Source organism: Dromiciops gliroides, chromosome 6 (assembly GCF_019393635.1).
Source record: "Dromiciops gliroides isolate mDroGli1 chromosome 6, mDroGli1.pri, whole genome shotgun sequence".
Classification (NCBI taxonomy): Eukaryota; Metazoa; Chordata; class Mammalia; order Microbiotheria; family Microbiotheriidae; genus Dromiciops; species Dromiciops gliroides.
The window spans coordinates 7,073,871-7,090,668 of record NC_057866.1 but is presented as its reverse complement, the minus strand read 5'-3'; the positions used below and the strand labels follow the sequence as shown (position 1 = coordinate 7,090,668).

General features: G+C 49.9%; 1 protein-coding gene across 1 annotated transcript in view; it reads left to right on the top strand.

Moving 5' to 3' along the window:
- The window catches only part of LRP5 (LDL receptor related protein 5), a 155,702-nt gene that overhangs the window by 90,603 nt on the left and 48,301 nt on the right, over nt 1-16,798 (top strand). Inside the window, exons 6-7 of the mRNA XM_043972543.1 lie at nt 9,290-9,686; nt 11,070-11,241. Of these exons, the coding sequence (XP_043828478.1) occupies nt 9,290-9,686; nt 11,070-11,241 (569 nt within the window). The remainder of the gene's footprint in view (nt 1-9,289; nt 9,687-11,069; nt 11,242-16,798) is intronic.

Sequence of the window (16,798 nt, the reverse complement as noted above, 5' to 3'; positions counted from 1 at the left end):
CGGGGTCGGGCTGGGAGGGGCAGGGGTGGGGGCGGGGCAGCTGAGGGGTCCCCAGCCTTTTGGGGTTCTGAGCTGGGCTCTCTCCCTTCTTTGTTCTTCTATTGTCAGAGGCCCCCGGTGGGGTGGGGAGGGGGGGAGGATGGGGTGGCTCCTTTCTCAGGATGCTTGGGTTACAGACGATCCCCCCCTTCTCCCCCTCCAGGACCAGGGCAGGGGATTTTTACCTCAGCCCCCACTCACATTTCTTTCCCAAAGGCGTCAGATTTGGAAAAGCAGGTGCAGAGAGCTGATGTTTTAGCTGTGAATTTTCTGGAAGGCGTCGACCAGTCCTCCAGGGAGGACAGGGGAAGGAATCCTTCCTTGTCATCCCAGAAGCAGCGAGGAAGCGTGTGGAGGGCAGGCTGCATGCCTGCTCTGTGGACAACTCCCAGCACAGGAAGGTTCTGCAGTAGCCTTGTGGGGGAGGGGCGCTCCACTGCAGGGCAGGGGCCTGATCATTGGTCTTTACTGTTTGCCCATCAGTGGGACTGTGCTCAGATGAGGAGGCTGGTTGGCTCCTCTTCCTCCTGCCTTTATCTTAAGATGCATCCCCCAAACCTCCCCTGCCTTCATCCCCATTAGGCAGAGTATTGGAGGCCAGGACACCAGGCTTGGCGGTCTGGTTCAGACCAGTGGGCAGCTCTTAAGTGCTTCCTCTGTGTCTGCTGTTAGGCCAAAAGACAGTGATGCAATGCTCCCTGCCCTCAGAGAGTTTATATTCTACCGGGTGCATGGGTAGGGAGTTCAACAGGTACGCCTGCTAATTTGAAGAGGGAAAGGTCTGTCATAGGTGAAACATGAGCCTTGAAGGTCGATGGCAAAGGCTACCCATTTATCAGGGCTGATATGTGGGGTCTGGCTTCTAAGCTTCTCTGTCTGTGTGACCTAGAGCAGGTTATCTAGTCATCAAGCATTTAGGAAGCACCTACTAGGTGCCTCCTAGGGGCTGGGGAGATAAAGACAAAAAGAAACAGCCCTTGCTCTCAAGAAGCTTGCGTTCTATCAAAAAAATTATTAAAAAAAATTTATTTGCCGATAAGAAGATATAAAATACATGTGGATTCAATATGAGTTAATTTCAGGGCAGAGGGACATTGATGAATGGAGAAGGGGGTCAAGAAAGGTCTCGTTGGTAAAGTGGAGACTTGAGGGGGGCTGATGTCACGGTGGTGGGTACGCCTGCCCCCCCCCCCCCCCAGGAGCTTACACTATAGCAGGTGAAGGCATTCACACAGATAGTACAAAAGCACCTCATCTCCACTCACAGGTGGAGAAGTCATGTCAGAACCATTCAAGGTCAGCCCAGGGACACACATGCAAGTTGGATGGGTTCTAGGGTCCAGAGTCTGGGATCACAGATTTAGAGCTAAAAGGGTCATTGAGTACAATGCTCTCATTCTGCAGAAGAGGAAATAAAAGGAGGTTTCCCGGGGATGAGCCATCTCCCGCCTCCGGGCTTTTGCCTCAGCTGTCCCCTTTGCACTCTCTCTTCACCCTCACTTCTATGAATCTCCAGTCCCCCTCAAGTTTCCACTTTACACCCCCCCCCCCCTTGGAGCAAGACCATAGACTTAGAACTGAAAGGTATCTGAGAGGTCAGCTGTCCAACTCAGATGAGGAAACTGAGACCCACAGGGATTGAGTGACTTGCCCAAGGTCACACAAGGAGGATTGAACTCAGGTCCTCTAACTCTGAGAGAATGGTCTTAGCTCTGCAGCACCACAAGTTAAGTTTCTGGAGGTCAGGAAATGTTTTTTATTGGTCTGGATCCCAGTTCCTGGCTCGGCGCCTCGTATACTGTAAGTGCTTAATAAATGTTTGTGGAAGGGTCATTTGAGTGAGTTGCTTAACATCTCTGCCTCAGCTTTCTCATCTGTGAAATGGGGATAATAAGAGAACCCGCCTGCCCAGGCTGCTGTGAGGATCAAGGGAGATCCTCTCGAGCTGTTGTTCTTGTTGCCTGGAGCCTGTCGAGCCCCCGATTCTGGCCAGGCAAAGGCCTGGACAGCTCCCACCATCCTGGCCCGGGAGGGAGGGCTTGGCTCCGACTCCCATGAGAAGGGAGGGCCAGGGAGGGCCGGAATCCAGGTGGAGGCCCCAGGGAGGGGAAGCTTTCATGTTGGCTTTAGTGGCTTGTGAGGTTTGTTTGTTTAAGCCTCTGGGAAAGGAAAGGGCGGCCAAGCTCTTAGCTTCTAAACAGATTACTCTGGGCTCTTTAAACAAGACTGACCAAGTGTGGGGAGAAGCTTTGCTGTCGCCTAAGGCCCTTCCCCCATCCTGCACCCCCCCTCCCCATCTGTCCTCCTGGCCCTTGGGGATGTCCATTCTCAACTCCTGGGCCCCTCCCCCGGGGCAGAGTGTGATTCCCAGGAGCCCCAGGGAGATCCCACACACACTTTCAGCCTCCTCCCTCTCAGGGCAGTTGTGTTACCTGGGCTTTAAACCTGGCTTCCAGGTGGAAAATATGCCCTTGGCTGGGAGGAAGAAAGTTCCCTGAGGGGAGGGTCTGCCCCTACCCCTTTTCCCCTCTCCCCTAGACTGGTTTGTTTTCCATCTTAAGTGCCCCCCCCCAACTGTAGCAGGCTCACAAATCACCAAGGCACAGGACTCTGCCCAGGGTGGGCCCTGCAGCAATGTTTGTTAATTAGGTTGAAGGCGAAGTGCATAAAGCACTGGTCATGGATTCAGGAGGACCTGAGTTCAAATATGGACTCAGACACTTGACACTTACTAGCTGTGTGACCCTGGGCAAGTCACTTAACCCCCAATTGCCTTACCAAAAAAAAAGAAAGAAAATTAGGTTGAAGTCCAAGCATTCCACTCATTAGAGGTGTAACTGATCAGTAGCCCTCTTTGACTGTTTGTAAATGGTCTGGAGGTTGAGTTCAGTGTCCACTGGAAGTCCCCTTCCTTCCCTCCTTCCTTCCTTCCTTCCCTCCCTCCCTCCTTTCTTCCTTCCTTCCTTCCTTCCTTCCTTCCTTCCTTCCTTCCTTCCTTCCTTCCTTCCTTCCTTCCTTCCTTCCTTCCTTCCTTCCTTCCTTCCTTCCTTCCTCCCTCCCTCCCTCCCTCCCTCCCTCCCTCCCTCCCTTCCTCCCTCCTTCCCTTCCTTCCTTCCTTCCTTCCTTCCTTCCTTCCTTCCTTCCTTCCTCCCTCCCTCCCTCCCTTCCTTCCTCCCTCCCTCTCCCTCCCTTCCTTCCTTCCTCCCTCCCTTCCTCCCTTCCTTCCTAACTTCCTCCTTTCCTTCCTTCCTCCCTCCCTCCCTCCCTTCCTTCCTCCCTCCTTCCCTCCCTCCCTTCCTTCCTTCCTAACTTCCTCCCTCCCTTCCTTCCTTCCTTCCTCCCTCCCTCCCTTCCTTCCTCCCTCCCTCCCTTCCTTCCTAACTTCCTCCCTCCCTTCCTTCCTTCCTTCCTTCCTTCCTTCCTTCCTTCCTTCCTTCCTTCCTTCCTTCCTTCCTTCCTTCCTTCCTCCCTCCCTCCCTCCCTCCCTCCCCCCTCCCTCCCTCCCTCCCTCCCTCCCTCCTTCCTTCCTTCCTTCCTTCCTTCCTATTGCAAACATTCATCTACCCGCCACAATATAGAAACAACAAAGTGTCCAAGCCATAGGGAAATAGGTTGATTGAGAGAGGGTACCTGTCTCCCAGTAAAGCTGGTCAGTCAGGGGTAGGGCCCGAAAGCCCCCAGTAGTGTCACTCAGCTGCTCTTATCCCCAAACAGGGCTAATTTTAGACTTGCAACATAACAAAAAGTGGGGCATTTCTGAGAAACAAAGTCAGCACATAATTAGGATATACACCAGAAGGGGTTTCCGGGGCTCCCACCGCTGAAGAAGGTGGGTCACAGGGGATGCTCAGTCCTGATTGTTCTATATACTATTCTAATTTTTTTATTTTTTTTGGTGAGGCAATGAGGGTTAAGTGACTTGCCCAGGGTCACACAGCTAGTAAGTGTTAAGTGTCTGAGGCCGGATTTGAAACCAGGTCCTTCTGAATCCAGGGCTGGTGCTCTATCCACTGAGCCACCTCACTGCCCCCTCTATATACTATTCTTGATAGTTGACCTTTTAAGTTTGTGGATTTGACTACTAGCTAAGTATAGACATAGCTGACAAGTATGCATTTAACTGACAGCTTGTGTTAGAAAAACAACTTCAATACTGTGTGGATAACCCACTAACATCTATTTTACCTAATCCATATTACTGAGTTAAGTAATTAATAAAGTATAATATACTGATATATTAAACGCAATTTTCGTTGATATGCTGATTATTGCAATGATTAAATCACTTATAACTAAGGGGTGGGGAAAATCTCCCTCGCACTCCATCCATCCAAGCTGCAAAGATGATCAGACCGATGAGATCCAGGAGAGCCGCTTCTAGAGCCAATTCACACCTGCTGAGAGTTACCTAAGTGGCTCATTCCGCTTTGCCTGCTCATGACTTAAACTCTCCTCAGGCCTGGTGATGGAGTCACCTTAGGTGGCAGGGCCTCTGTTAGACTGCAGGGCACCCCACGGCTCCCTGCGGACTGTGGCCTGGCAGCCCCTGGGAGCTGGTAGTGAGCCCTGCCACAGTAAGTGCTAGAAGGCATGGGAGGGCAGGCTGAAGTATTTGTGGGGTTGTGGATAAGGGGATGGACTAGGAGGACCCGGGTTCAAATCCCTCCTCTGCCCTTATTTACTGTGCATGTGACCCTGTAGGAGACCCTTCCCTGCTCGACTTCCCTGACGACTCTCTAGAACCATCAGTTACAAATGGCTTGCTAATATTCATTGGTAGATGGACTTCTCCATCTAGGGAGTTCCCTGCCTCTGTGAACTCACTGGACTGCACCAAAAGAAATGGTGCCCTTCTGGGTTGTTGTGAGGATCAAAAGCTGTGGAAGTGGGAGCTTTATTCTTGGGGATGAAGGAGGGAGCTGGAATCCATCACAGGGCAGATACTTGCCCAAGGTCATGAAGGTAGTGGCATCTGCATGCCTTCCCTGGTACGAATGGCTGAGGGTGAAATATTGTCCATAAAGGCAGAATGGCCTGGAAGGGCACACCGACTGAGCACAGGAACTGCGTCTTTCTTCACTGTAGTGACTGTTGATGAGCACTGAACTTGGAATCGCAGGACATGGGTTCAAATGCTGACTCTACCCCGACTACCTTGTGAACTGGAGGAGATCACAAAACCTTCTCCGTTTCTTCATCTAGAAAAGGAGAGGGTTGGACCAAACTCCCTCTGAGGCACCTTCTGCTCTGGGGGGAGCCCCTGCTTCTGCCCCTCCCTCTCTCACTGGGCCATTCTGAAATAGGTATTCCATATGTATTGTTTTCCTTGACTCACGTTCTTCGGTGTGATTTCCACTTCATCTCAGGAGTGAGATTTCTCTGGGAAATTATAGATTTGGCTTTGGAAGGGACCCTAGAGTCCTCTAGTGTAACCCCTGCCTGGCCAGCTCACAACTACCAAGTATAAAATCAGGATTCAAACCCAGACCCCAGCACTGTTATGTCCCCACTGGGCTGCTAGTGAAGCCGTCTTCTGTCTTTGACTAGAGCTGAAAGCCTCGGGTGGGTGGGGAGGGGAATGGGGGTCAGACAGCTAAGAGCGACCCCACGAGGGCAGGGTCCAGACAGGAACAAGGCTGCCAGGGATGTCTGCCTATCCTCCAGAAGCATGGGGGGGCTCTGTCTCTTCCAACTCCCTCCCTCTCCAGAGATAGAAGTTGAGATCCAGGGAGGCTCCTGGGCTTGCGCCTCTTACAGAAGGGGTTAGAGGCCCTTTTCATTTGCTGTGATGACCTCCCAGCTAACTGGGAAAGGGGATAGCGGGTGCCTGTGCCTTCCTTGTGGGGGTCATCTCTACTTTCTCCTGTCTACAGCTCCTTTGTACATAGACTGGGAGCCCCTTGAGGGCAGGACTGTTTTTGGCCTTTGTATCCACAGTACTTAGCACAGTGCATGATTCTTGGTAGCTACTTAATAAATGTTTACTGACTGATTGAAGAAGGGTGTGTGTGTGTGTGTGTCTGTCTGTCTGTCTTTCTCGGGGAGGTAGTCTGGACTTGTGGTTTCATCCATAGGGACCTCCTGGAATACGGTCTCCCTCCATTGGCATCGTAGCCGTTTTGGATTGTGGCTCTAGATTGTCTCTCATTACCCACTGATGTGTGTCAGAAGCAGGACCCTTAGCCTTCAGGGCTGGCCCTGCCTTTCTTCTATGAGCCTTCCTGCCCCTAATCGCTCTGGGCAGCCCTTGCATTCTCTAGCAAACATGGACAAAATCCCTGCTTGAGAGAACTTGTGTTGGAATCCCAGCTCTGCCATTGAGGCACAGGGCATCCTGGGACGAAGCTCTTCCCCTCTCTGGGGTGCATCCGCTGCTCCAGGAGGCGTCAGACAGCTGTGACATTCTGTGTCCCAAGGATGACATAATCTCTCAGTTATTGGTGTCTGTGGTCGAGAAAGTCGGAGGAAAGCAGTAGAATGATGTCTCTGCTGTGGGGCTGAGGGAGCCATTTTCTGTTGGGTCGCCCCTCAGAAAGGGGGCCCGCTGCCCGAGTGCCTAGGCAATCTGCCCCGACTCCCCAGTGTGATGTCCCGAGGTGCACACGCCCCTACCCTTGGCTGGAGGCCCGCATTTCCAGCTGTTGTGGAAGCCGGGGTCAGGGGAGCAGAGGCAAGTGGGCATTCCCAGGACCTCCAGAGCCAGGGCTCTGCCCTCGCTTGCCTCTCTGGGGCTGCCTTGGACACCAGCTTCACCCCAGGAGGTGGGAGGGATTACAAGTAGGGGGGCGCTGAGGCAGCTCTGGGGTGGGCTTGGAGGCCCCCCGCTGGCAAACCACAAGCAGCGAGTGTTGGTGAATGTGTTCCTTGATTGAGCCTTGGTGTTTATTGATTCAGTAAATGTTTATTGAACCTGCAAAGCCCTGGGCAAGACACTCTTGTGTGCCTTTGTTTCCTCATTTGTAAAACAATTCCCTGGGGGGCAGCTAGGTGGCGCAGTGGATAGAGAACCGGCCCTGGAGTCAGGAGGACCTGAGTTCAAATGCGGCCTCAGACACTTAACACTTACTAGCTGTGTGACCCTGGGCAAGTCAACCCCAATTGCCTCACTAAAACAAACAAACAAACAAACAAAACCCCCAACTCTGTGGCCTCCAGTTCCCTCTAGCTCTGAACCTCTGATGTTGTGGCTAGGGGACACTGTGGGTTTGTGAATGTACAGCTGGGAGGGACCCCAAAGGTCATCAAGCTCTGTTCCCCCATTTTACATATTGGGGAAACTGAGGCCCAGAGGAGCAGGATCTTTCTCAAGGTCACAGCAGTAAGTGGCATAGTAAGAAATCAAACCAGATCCCGTGTCGCTGGGAAATGAGCAGGTCAGAATTTTTAGTAAGCATAACATATGGGAAATGGCTATGTGGGTTTCTGCCTGGGGCCAGTCACTCTTTGCCTTCTCCCCATTCATAGGCAGGGGAGTTTTCTGGGCAGAGATAGATCCTGGAGGGGTTGGTCATTCTCATCTCCAGCTCATTTTAAAGATGGGGAAACTGAGGCAAACAGTGAGGTGGCCCAGCGTCACACAGTGCCTGGGCAGGATTTGAACTGCTTTGTCAATTCCCCAAGATGTTACTCTTTTGAATCCATTTGTCCATGGAGAGAGTGAAAGTTGTTTTCCTGTAGGAGCGGGAGAGAGGCCAACTTAGGAGTTGTTTCTCATCTCAGTGGATGGGTCTGTTTTCAGAAAGACTCCTCTTTCCCTCCCTGCAGAGCCCTCTCCAGCTCACACCTTCCCCAGCCTGCAGCCCCTTCTAGACACATTACCAGTGGCTCTGCTTCCTGGGGTCTGTCCCATCTGCCATCCTTGAACATAAACTCCATTGAGGCAGAGGGTGAGAGCCTGTGTTATATCGTGGATTCAAAAGCTGGCCTCAGCTTCCAAAAGACCTGGGTTCCAGTCTTGCCTCCCCCTCACCTTTGACAAGTTACTTAACCTCTAGTGCCTCGAGGAACTATCTGAGGGAATTTCCTTGTCAGGAGACACCTGGACCATAGGATCTTCCTCCTCACGACAGTGGCAGGCCTGCTGATGGAAACAATTGAGGGACGCAAACCCTAAGTTAGAGGCCACCACTAACTACATGGGGTTCCTGAGGTTTTCACTGGTTTGAGGTCACTCATTGTCTGATGCAAGTAATTTAGCACTTGGATACTTATTAATTGCCTCCTGTGCTTTTGTCACATCCCAAACTAAGTTGTAAGCTAGTGGAGGGGAGGACCATAATATTTATCTCCAGTCCCATGGAATCTAGCAAGTCGCCTCATTTTCATCTTCTGGAAAATGAAGGAGTTGGACTTGTTCCATCCTTATATCCCTGATCCTTTGAACTCAGGTCATCTGTGTACCTGTGCTTGTCCAGCTTCAAGTGTTACCTCTACACCCCAACAGCAGCCAGCCCTACAGTGGTATAGACCTCTCTTACTCCTGTGTAGGGCAGCTGGATGGTGCAGTGGATAGAATATCAGACTTGGAGCCAGGAAGACCTGAGTTCAAATCTGGCCACAGACACCAACTAGCTGTGTGACCCTGGGCAAGTCACTTAGCCCTGTTTGCCTCGGTTTCCTCATCTGTAAAAAATGAGCTGGAGAAGAGAATGGCAAACCTCTCCAGTGTCTCTGCCAAGAAAACTCCAGATGGGGTCGCAGAGAGTCAGATATAACAGAAATGATTGAACGATGAGTACCATATAAACAGCTTCCAAGGAATCTCTCAATTTGTACAGACCAGGTGGGAATCCATTAAACTAATCTCTTTCATGGAATCAGACTTGAAGCTGGAGGGAGCTTTAGAAGTGTTTGTATCCAAATAGTACAGGTGAAGAAACTGAGGCCCAGCACAGCAAAGGGATTTCCCCAAGATCACATTGGAAGTAAATGTAAGGGGCAGCTAGGTGGCACAGTGGATAGAGCACTGGCCCTGGATTTAGGAGGACCTGAGTTCAAATCTGGCTTTAGACACTTGACACTTACTAGCTGTATGACCTCAGGCAAGTCACTTAACCCTCATTGCCCTGCCCCCCCCCAAAAGGGAAGTAAATGAAAGAGGTGGCTTGTCAGGAACATGTTGTATCCAGCAGTGTAAGCTCCCTGAAAGCAGGGACTTTTCCATTTTTTAAATCTGTGCATGCCTACTGCCTTACATATAATAGGTGCCTAATAAATGCTCATTGACCTGACTGACTGAATCTCCTCCTAGGTGCTGAGGAGGTTCTGCTGCTCGCCCGGCGGACAGATCTGCGCAGGATCTCCCTGGACATGCCGGACTTCACAGACATCATTCTGCAGATTGACGACATCAGGCACGCCATCGCCATTGACTATGACCCCGTGGAGCGCTACGTCTACTGGACCGATGATGAAGTGAGGGCCATCCGCCGGGCCTACCTGGATGGTTCTGGGGCCCAGACCTTAGTGAACACAGAAATCAACGACCCTGATGGCATTGCTGTGGACTGGGTGGCCAGAAATCTCTACTGGACTGATACAGGCACAGATCGCATTGAGGTGACTCGGCTCAATGGGACCTCGAGGAAGATTCTTATCTCAGAGAATCTGGACGAGCCTCGGGCCATTGTTCTGAACCCAGTGATGGGGTGAGTCTCCTGGTCAGGACTCCGTGCTTAAAGGGGGCGGGGAGAAGGTGCTCTTCAGGGCCAGGAAAGGGCTTAATGGTGATGCTGCAAGGTGGGACTGAAATTTACCACCACCCCATGAGGCATTGTCATCCCTGCTATACAGGTGGGGAAACTGAGGGTCCAAGGAGGAAAGTGACTTCCCCACACAGTTGTAGTTGGTGTTCCAAGCGGGATTTGAACCCAGGTCTCTCCTGACTCCAAATGCAGCATTTCCCCCAAGACACCAGGCTGCCTTTCTATAGCGACCCATTTAGCACAGACTCAAATTTTCTAGCACTAAGCATCTTGGCATCCTGGCTCTCGGTGACCTTGGTGATCTGTGATTGTGGGACCCTACACTGAGAACTAGGTGGGACCTTAGGGACCATTTAGTCACTTTATAGATGGGGAAACTGAGGCTCAAGGAGTTGAAGTGACTTGTCTAAGGTTACATAGAGTTAGAAGGGACCTCAAAGGTCATCAAGTCCTCCCCTCCCCCCATTTTTACACAGGAGGAAACTGAGGCCCATCAGGACAAAGGTTGCAGGTTATTGTATGTGGAAGAGCTGGGATTTGAAAGCAGGTTCTCTGATTCCAGCTTCTGAGGACTTTCCACTGCTCCACACTGCCCCACCTCCCCCAGGGCCTCTTTCTACTGAGCCCTGAAGAGGGAGGGCCAGGGCTGCTCCTCTATTTGCTCCTCATAAGGGAGCGTATCACCAAGCCCTGGCTGGGCCTGGGGCCACATCATGGGGAGGGAAGATGGAGGCTTGAAGCCTCCTGGTGGAAGCTTCCTGTTTTCCCGTGGAGTGAAAGCAGGACTGCCAGTGAGCAGTATTCAGCCTCCTTTGCCACTGGTCACATCAGCGTTGGGCAGCTCTCAGAGGGAATCTCGGCTACCAGGGAGGGCTGGGGAGCTCATCACCTCACCAGGCTGATGTAGGTAAAAAAGCATTGAGGTAGAGTGGAGAGAGCTGGGCTATGGAGCCACGGGACAAAGTTCCAATCCTGCCTTGGATACTTATTAGTTATGTGACTTCAGGCAAGTCAATTTATTTCCCTAAGGTTCAGTTTCTTTCTCTGTAAAATGAGGGGGTTGGATTTCATGTCCTCCAGGGTCCATTTGGACTCTAGATCTGGGATCCAGGGTCTTTGCAGCAGCTTGATGTCAAGAACACCCCCCCCCCCATGTACACTTGCTGTGTGACGATGTCACTCAACCTCTCCAAGCCTCAGTTTTCCCATCTTTAAACAGGGACAATAAAACCTGTAGCACCTGCCTCATAGAGTTGTTGCCAGGCTTAAAAGGGGGTGAGTTTTGCCGAGTTGATGGAAATGTGTATGTGTGGGATTTTTTTTCAGCTACATGTATTGGACAGATTGGGGTGAAAGCCCCAAAATTGAATGTGCCCATCTGGATGGACAGTCCAGAAGAGTCTTGGTAAACACGTCGCTCGGGTGGCCCAATGGCTTGGCACTAGACCTCCAGGAGGGAAAGCTTTATTGGGGAGATGCCAAGACAGATAAAATTGAGGTGAGTCACTCCCCTGGTAGTGGATTACTATGGGTGAGTTTGGTCAGTTATCAACTATTGTTTTAAAAATTAGATTTTATTTTATTTTTGGTTTCTTTCCCTTCATCTGCTCTCTCTCAGGAGAGGGCAGCCCAAGTCTCTTGGAATTGTGGTGGGCTATTGGGTTATCAGAGTAGCTAAGTCTTTCACAGTTGATCATTGTTACAATGTTGCTGTTCCAGTGTACAATGTTCTCCTGCTTCTGCTGAGTTCACTTTGCATCAGTTCATATAACTCTTCCCAGGTTTTTCTGAGAGTATTTCCTCGATCATTTCTCATAGCACAATAGTATTCTATCTCAATCATAGTCCACAATTTGTTCAGCTGTTTCCTGATTGATAGGAATCCCTTCAATTTCTAGTTCTTCGACATGATGAAAAGAGTTTCTATAAATTATCTTTATACAAATGAGTCCTTTCCCCCTTTCTTTGATCTCTATGGTAGTGTAACCCTATGTTGCTGGGTCAAGGGGTATACACAATTTAATAAATCATGAAACATAGTTCTAAATTGTTCTCCACAATAGTTAGACCAGTTCACAGCTCCACCAACAGTGCATTAGTGTATCTGTTTTCTCACAGTCCCTCCAACATTTGTCATTTTCTCTTTTTGTCAACTTTGCCAATCTGATGGGTTAGAAAGAACTCCAAATCTGTTTTAGTGTACATTTCTATAATTATTAGTGATTTAGAGCATTGTTTTTCATGTGGCTATTGACAGCTTGGATTATTTCCTCTGAAAACTTCCTGTTTCTATCTTCTGGCCAACTGGGAAATAGCTCTTACTTTATTAAATATGACTTAGTTCCATATGTGTGTGTATATATAGATACATGTGCTTTAGAGATAAGCTTTATATGCTTTATCAGTGAACCTTGTCAAGAACCATTGTTTACATAGTACTTATTCTCATACTTATGGGGCAGCTGGGTCATACAGTGGATAGAGCACTGGGCCTGGAGTCGGGAAGACCTGAGTTCAAATCCAGCCTTAGACTTTACCAGCAGTGTGGGCCTGGGCAAGTCATTTTAACCTCTGTCTGCCTCATTTTCTTCATCTGTAAAATGATGATAACAGCACCTACCTCTCAGTTCTTGTGAAGATCAAATGAAATAATAATGGTAAAGTGCTGGCACATAGTAAATTCTGTATAAACATTAGCTATTTATTATTATTCAAATGTAGCAGCTGCATGACTGCACAGTCCAGGGATTAGCACAGTGTCCTTGTGTTTGCTTCAGCCCTCTCTATGCCTAGCAGTAGCCATCGATTAGTCAATCAATGAGCATTCATTGACCCCTTACTCTTTGTCAAGCACTGTCTTAGGTGCTGAGGCTACAGAGACAAAGTGGGATAATCTCTGTCTTTTTGTTGGGAGAGGAGGGGGGACAACTGGTGTAATAGTATAAGGGAAGTGGGTAGAGGGCTGGGCTGGCACTGCCAGCTAAGAGCCCTCAGGAAAGGTGCTGCTACTGGAGCTGAGCTCTGACAGCAGCTGGGGATCCTGGGGTTGGGAGCAAAGATGAGTTTTTATGATGCCTTCATTCTTTAAGCTGAGCCCTTTGTCATAAGTAGCATTAATAATAATTGTTATTGGTAATCATTAATAATCATCAGCGTGCCAAGGTCCAGTGCCTCAGCATCAGTGTACAATCCTCTCTGAAAGGGAAATGCCTTCACATTAGTCATTGCTGGCAAGCTTCCACCTTCCTTGTGACATCCCCTGCCTTTGTCGGTCTCTTACCAGGGGACATTATCTTCCCTTATGCCCATGTGTCACCCCTGTCAGCTGTTGGAAGATCGGGTGGGGGTAGGGGCTGTTTGATCCCTTGAAGTTCAAATGCTTATTTGGGATCATTTTTGGAAAGTTGTAACAACAAGTAAATGTAGAGGGAGGGCAGGTCTCCTCAGGCTTATACCTTGCGTTAGTTTGAAATGTGATGATGTTCATTCTCAGCAGGAGCACATACTGTACTGTACACCACATTACAATAATAATGGCTCCCCTGTAGAGTTTACAAAGGGTTCTGCTCAAAACTACCTGAGCATTAGTGCTATTTAGCCCTCCACCCCAGCTTCCTGCCTCCTGTTGACAATGATCTCTCCCTCCTCCCAGTACCCCTCGCCCCTGCCTGGGCACTTCCTCTCCAAGTATCACGTTCTCATGTTCTTGTCTGTATTATACTTATTTACATGAGTGTTTCCTTAAGCCCTCGCTAGAAGGGGGCTTGGAGCCCATCTTGGCTGACACCTTCCTTTCCCAGATGAGGAAGTTGAGGCCCGAAGAAAGGAGGAGATTGGGTCAAGGTCCCACAGGTAATAAGAAGTCCCAGGGGCAGCTGGGTGGCGCAGTGGATAGAGCACTGGCCCTGGAGTCAGGAGGACCTGAGTTCAAATCCAGCCTCAGACATTTGGCACTTACTAGCTGTGTGACCTTGAGCAAGTCACTTAACCCCAATTGCCTCACCAAAAAAAAAAAACAAAAACGAAATCCCAGATGATAATGACACCAACATGGGTTTCAGTGTGGGGACCCTGGAAGAGCCTGGAGCCAGAGGAGAGAGAAGCAGCCCCTCCTCTCAATTCTGTTAGTCTGTGACACAGAGTAGAACGCCTAGGCTCTTCATCGTACGCAGGAGTAGATGTCCAGTGCCTGTTGGACAGAGCCAGTTCAGATGAGAATATTTTCCATTGCTTCTTCAGCTAAGAAGGGGTCAGCCAGGTGGTGCAATGGGTAGAGCACCGGCCCTAGATTCAGGAGAACCTGAGTTCAAATCCAGCCTCAGACACTTGACACTTACTAGCTGTGTGACCCTGGGCAAGTCACTTAACACTCATTGCCCCACAAAAAAAAAAGAAAAAGGGGAAAAAAGATTCTTTAGCTAAGAACAGGGCAGCAGGAAATCCTTTGAATCCCAACGAGAAGGGGGAAGACGATCCCCAGCAAGGCTCCAGAAGAGGACCACACAGATCATCAGTTCAGACACACATACACACAAGCCTCTGGAGCTCGGAGGAGCCATCCCCACCTGCCTTCGTCTAGCAGGTCCTCCCCTCTCTCCTTCCTCTGCTCCCTTTGGGTTTGGTTCCTTAGAGGGAAGAGGAGAAGGCTTTCCTGAGAGGGGGGCTGGGATCCAATACAATCAGCACTTCCCACATGCTGGCCATACTCAAACAAACGTTTGGGTCCCTGTCCCCCTAGAGATACTCTTTGAATTTGGAGCTCACATTCCTCAAGAGAGGACGATGGGCTGGTGGCGCTCTACTGGCCAAGCTCTGCGCTGCCCCATCATCCCAGCCCGGTAACAGCCCAAGTTGTCCGAAAGCTGGCAGTGGGAGAACCACCAATGTCCTGGATCAGCAACTTGAGACGTTTGCTTCCCAGATAAGCACATCTGTTGTGATAATTGCCATTCCTAAACCCATCTTAGAAACTGTCAGAACCCCAGGGGCTCCTGATTTGGCCCCTTTTTTGGTGAAGAAGAAAAGGAGCAGCCTCCTAGAAGGAAGCCAACAAAAAGAAGGCTTTGGGGGCAACTGGCCCCCCTCCTCAAGGATATTTGCTCCAAGGGAGAGTCGCCATGAACTCGGGCAGATGAGCCAGGACGCTCTGGCTCTGGCTCTGCCTCTGGGCCAGGAATGGGCCTTGGTGAAAGCTGAGAACATTACCTTTAAAGGAGAAGGCTGTGCAGGGCCCACCTTCCTATTCTAGGTGCTCAGCGGAGTCTGCCCTGAGCCTTGCCAAAGCCCGACATGTTTGGGGTCTCTTTGTACTGTCAGCCTTCCAGAGGGAACTTCTCTGGGGGTGTGGGCTGGGCCAAAGAATCACTCCCTCCCCTGCTCTGATTTACAGTCACAGAGGCAGTGAGAGGCTCAGGCTGCAGACTACAGGGGAAACCAGGTCCGTGGCCTTGGACTCCCCAGGTCTGATTTGTGGCACATTGTACACACACACACACACACACACACACACACACACACACACACACACACGGGATGAGATGCTTGATTAACCTAGAAGAATGCCAAATAGGACAATGAAGGCTTTTTTACTTCTTGGTATCCCTAGCTGCCTTCAAAGCTCAGTTGAATCCTCCACTTCCAACATAGCCCCTTCTTGACCCCCACACCCCCAGCTATTCAAATCTTCCCCCACCCAAACAATTACTATGCATTATGTGTGTGTATCTATCTACCTACCTACCTACCTATCTAGTTCTCTCTCTCTCTCTTTCTCTCTCTCTCTCTCTCTCTCTCTCTCTCTCTCTCTCATCTCTCATCTATCTCTCTATATCTATCTCTACCTATCATCTATCTATCTATTCTTAAGCATTTAAATGTCATTTCCACCTGCAGAATATAAGCTCTTTGAGGGTAAGAACCACTCAGTTTTTGTCTTTGTAGCCTCCCTACTTATCACAATGCTCAGGGAATAAGTAGGTGCTTAGTAAGTGCTTGTTGCTTGAATTCTAGATTAGATCTATTTCACCCAGAACCCAAAGAATTCAACAGAACGGAAGCAGCTGCTAGGGAGGAAGAAATTAGGTCCTTTGGGTTTCTATGATCATGGTGCCTCCTCACATGGCACACACAAGTGCTTGCTGATTGACTTATCAGCTCTTATTCACACTGGCATCTGTACATTCTTTGAGTAGCTTTCCCTGCCTGGTTTGCTCTCTACCTTAGGCCAGTGTTGTCTAGGGAATTTGCCCTAGCCACTGGCATTCCCACTGCTTAAGAAAGTCTCTGATGTAGAATCAATTTGTGCTCACTAATTTAGGGCCACCAGGATCACAAGGAGATTGTGACTTGTGTGTTGAAAGTGACCTAGAACTTGAGCACCCCAAGGCCATTTTAACTTGTCTAGAGCCTAAGATGGAAAGGACGGTGGATTCAGCGTCTGACACCCAGCTTTTGAATACCTGGCAACTGACATTCTGTGTGCCACAGGAGAAATGACTTTTCATCTCTGGGCCCTATTTCACTTTCTTGTAAAATGATGGGACCGGGTGAGAGAAGGTCTCAAGTCCCCCACGGCCCGAACTCTGTGAGTTCATGCCTCAATCATGACCTATTCAGAATCGATCCATCTTTGGGGGTGAGTGTCTGTCCACGTTCTTGCCTGGCGTCCATTTGGCGAATGGTCTTGTCCTAGTTCTGTGCTCTATCATGACGTCAGGAGGCCAGAGACATCTTTCTTAGACTTGCTGCAGCTCCGCCAATGGCAGGACTGGCTGTCAGGGGGAGAAGATGGGTTACAACAGCTGTGCAGTAAAACCAGCTGGGATAGCATCCAGTAGCTGGAGGAGTGGGGGGCAGGGAGGGAGGCTTTGTTTCTGTTCCAGAGCAGCCAGATTTGCCTTTAGGTAAAACTAGATGCCGAACCCACCTGAGGGGGATCTTCCTCAGTATGTTGGGCTCAGTTTGGAGAAATGATTCTGTTCTCTCCCCAGTAAGTAAGGTGATGTTCATGTAAAGGTCACTAAGAGGAAAGCCTGCTCTGAGGAATCTATAAACCA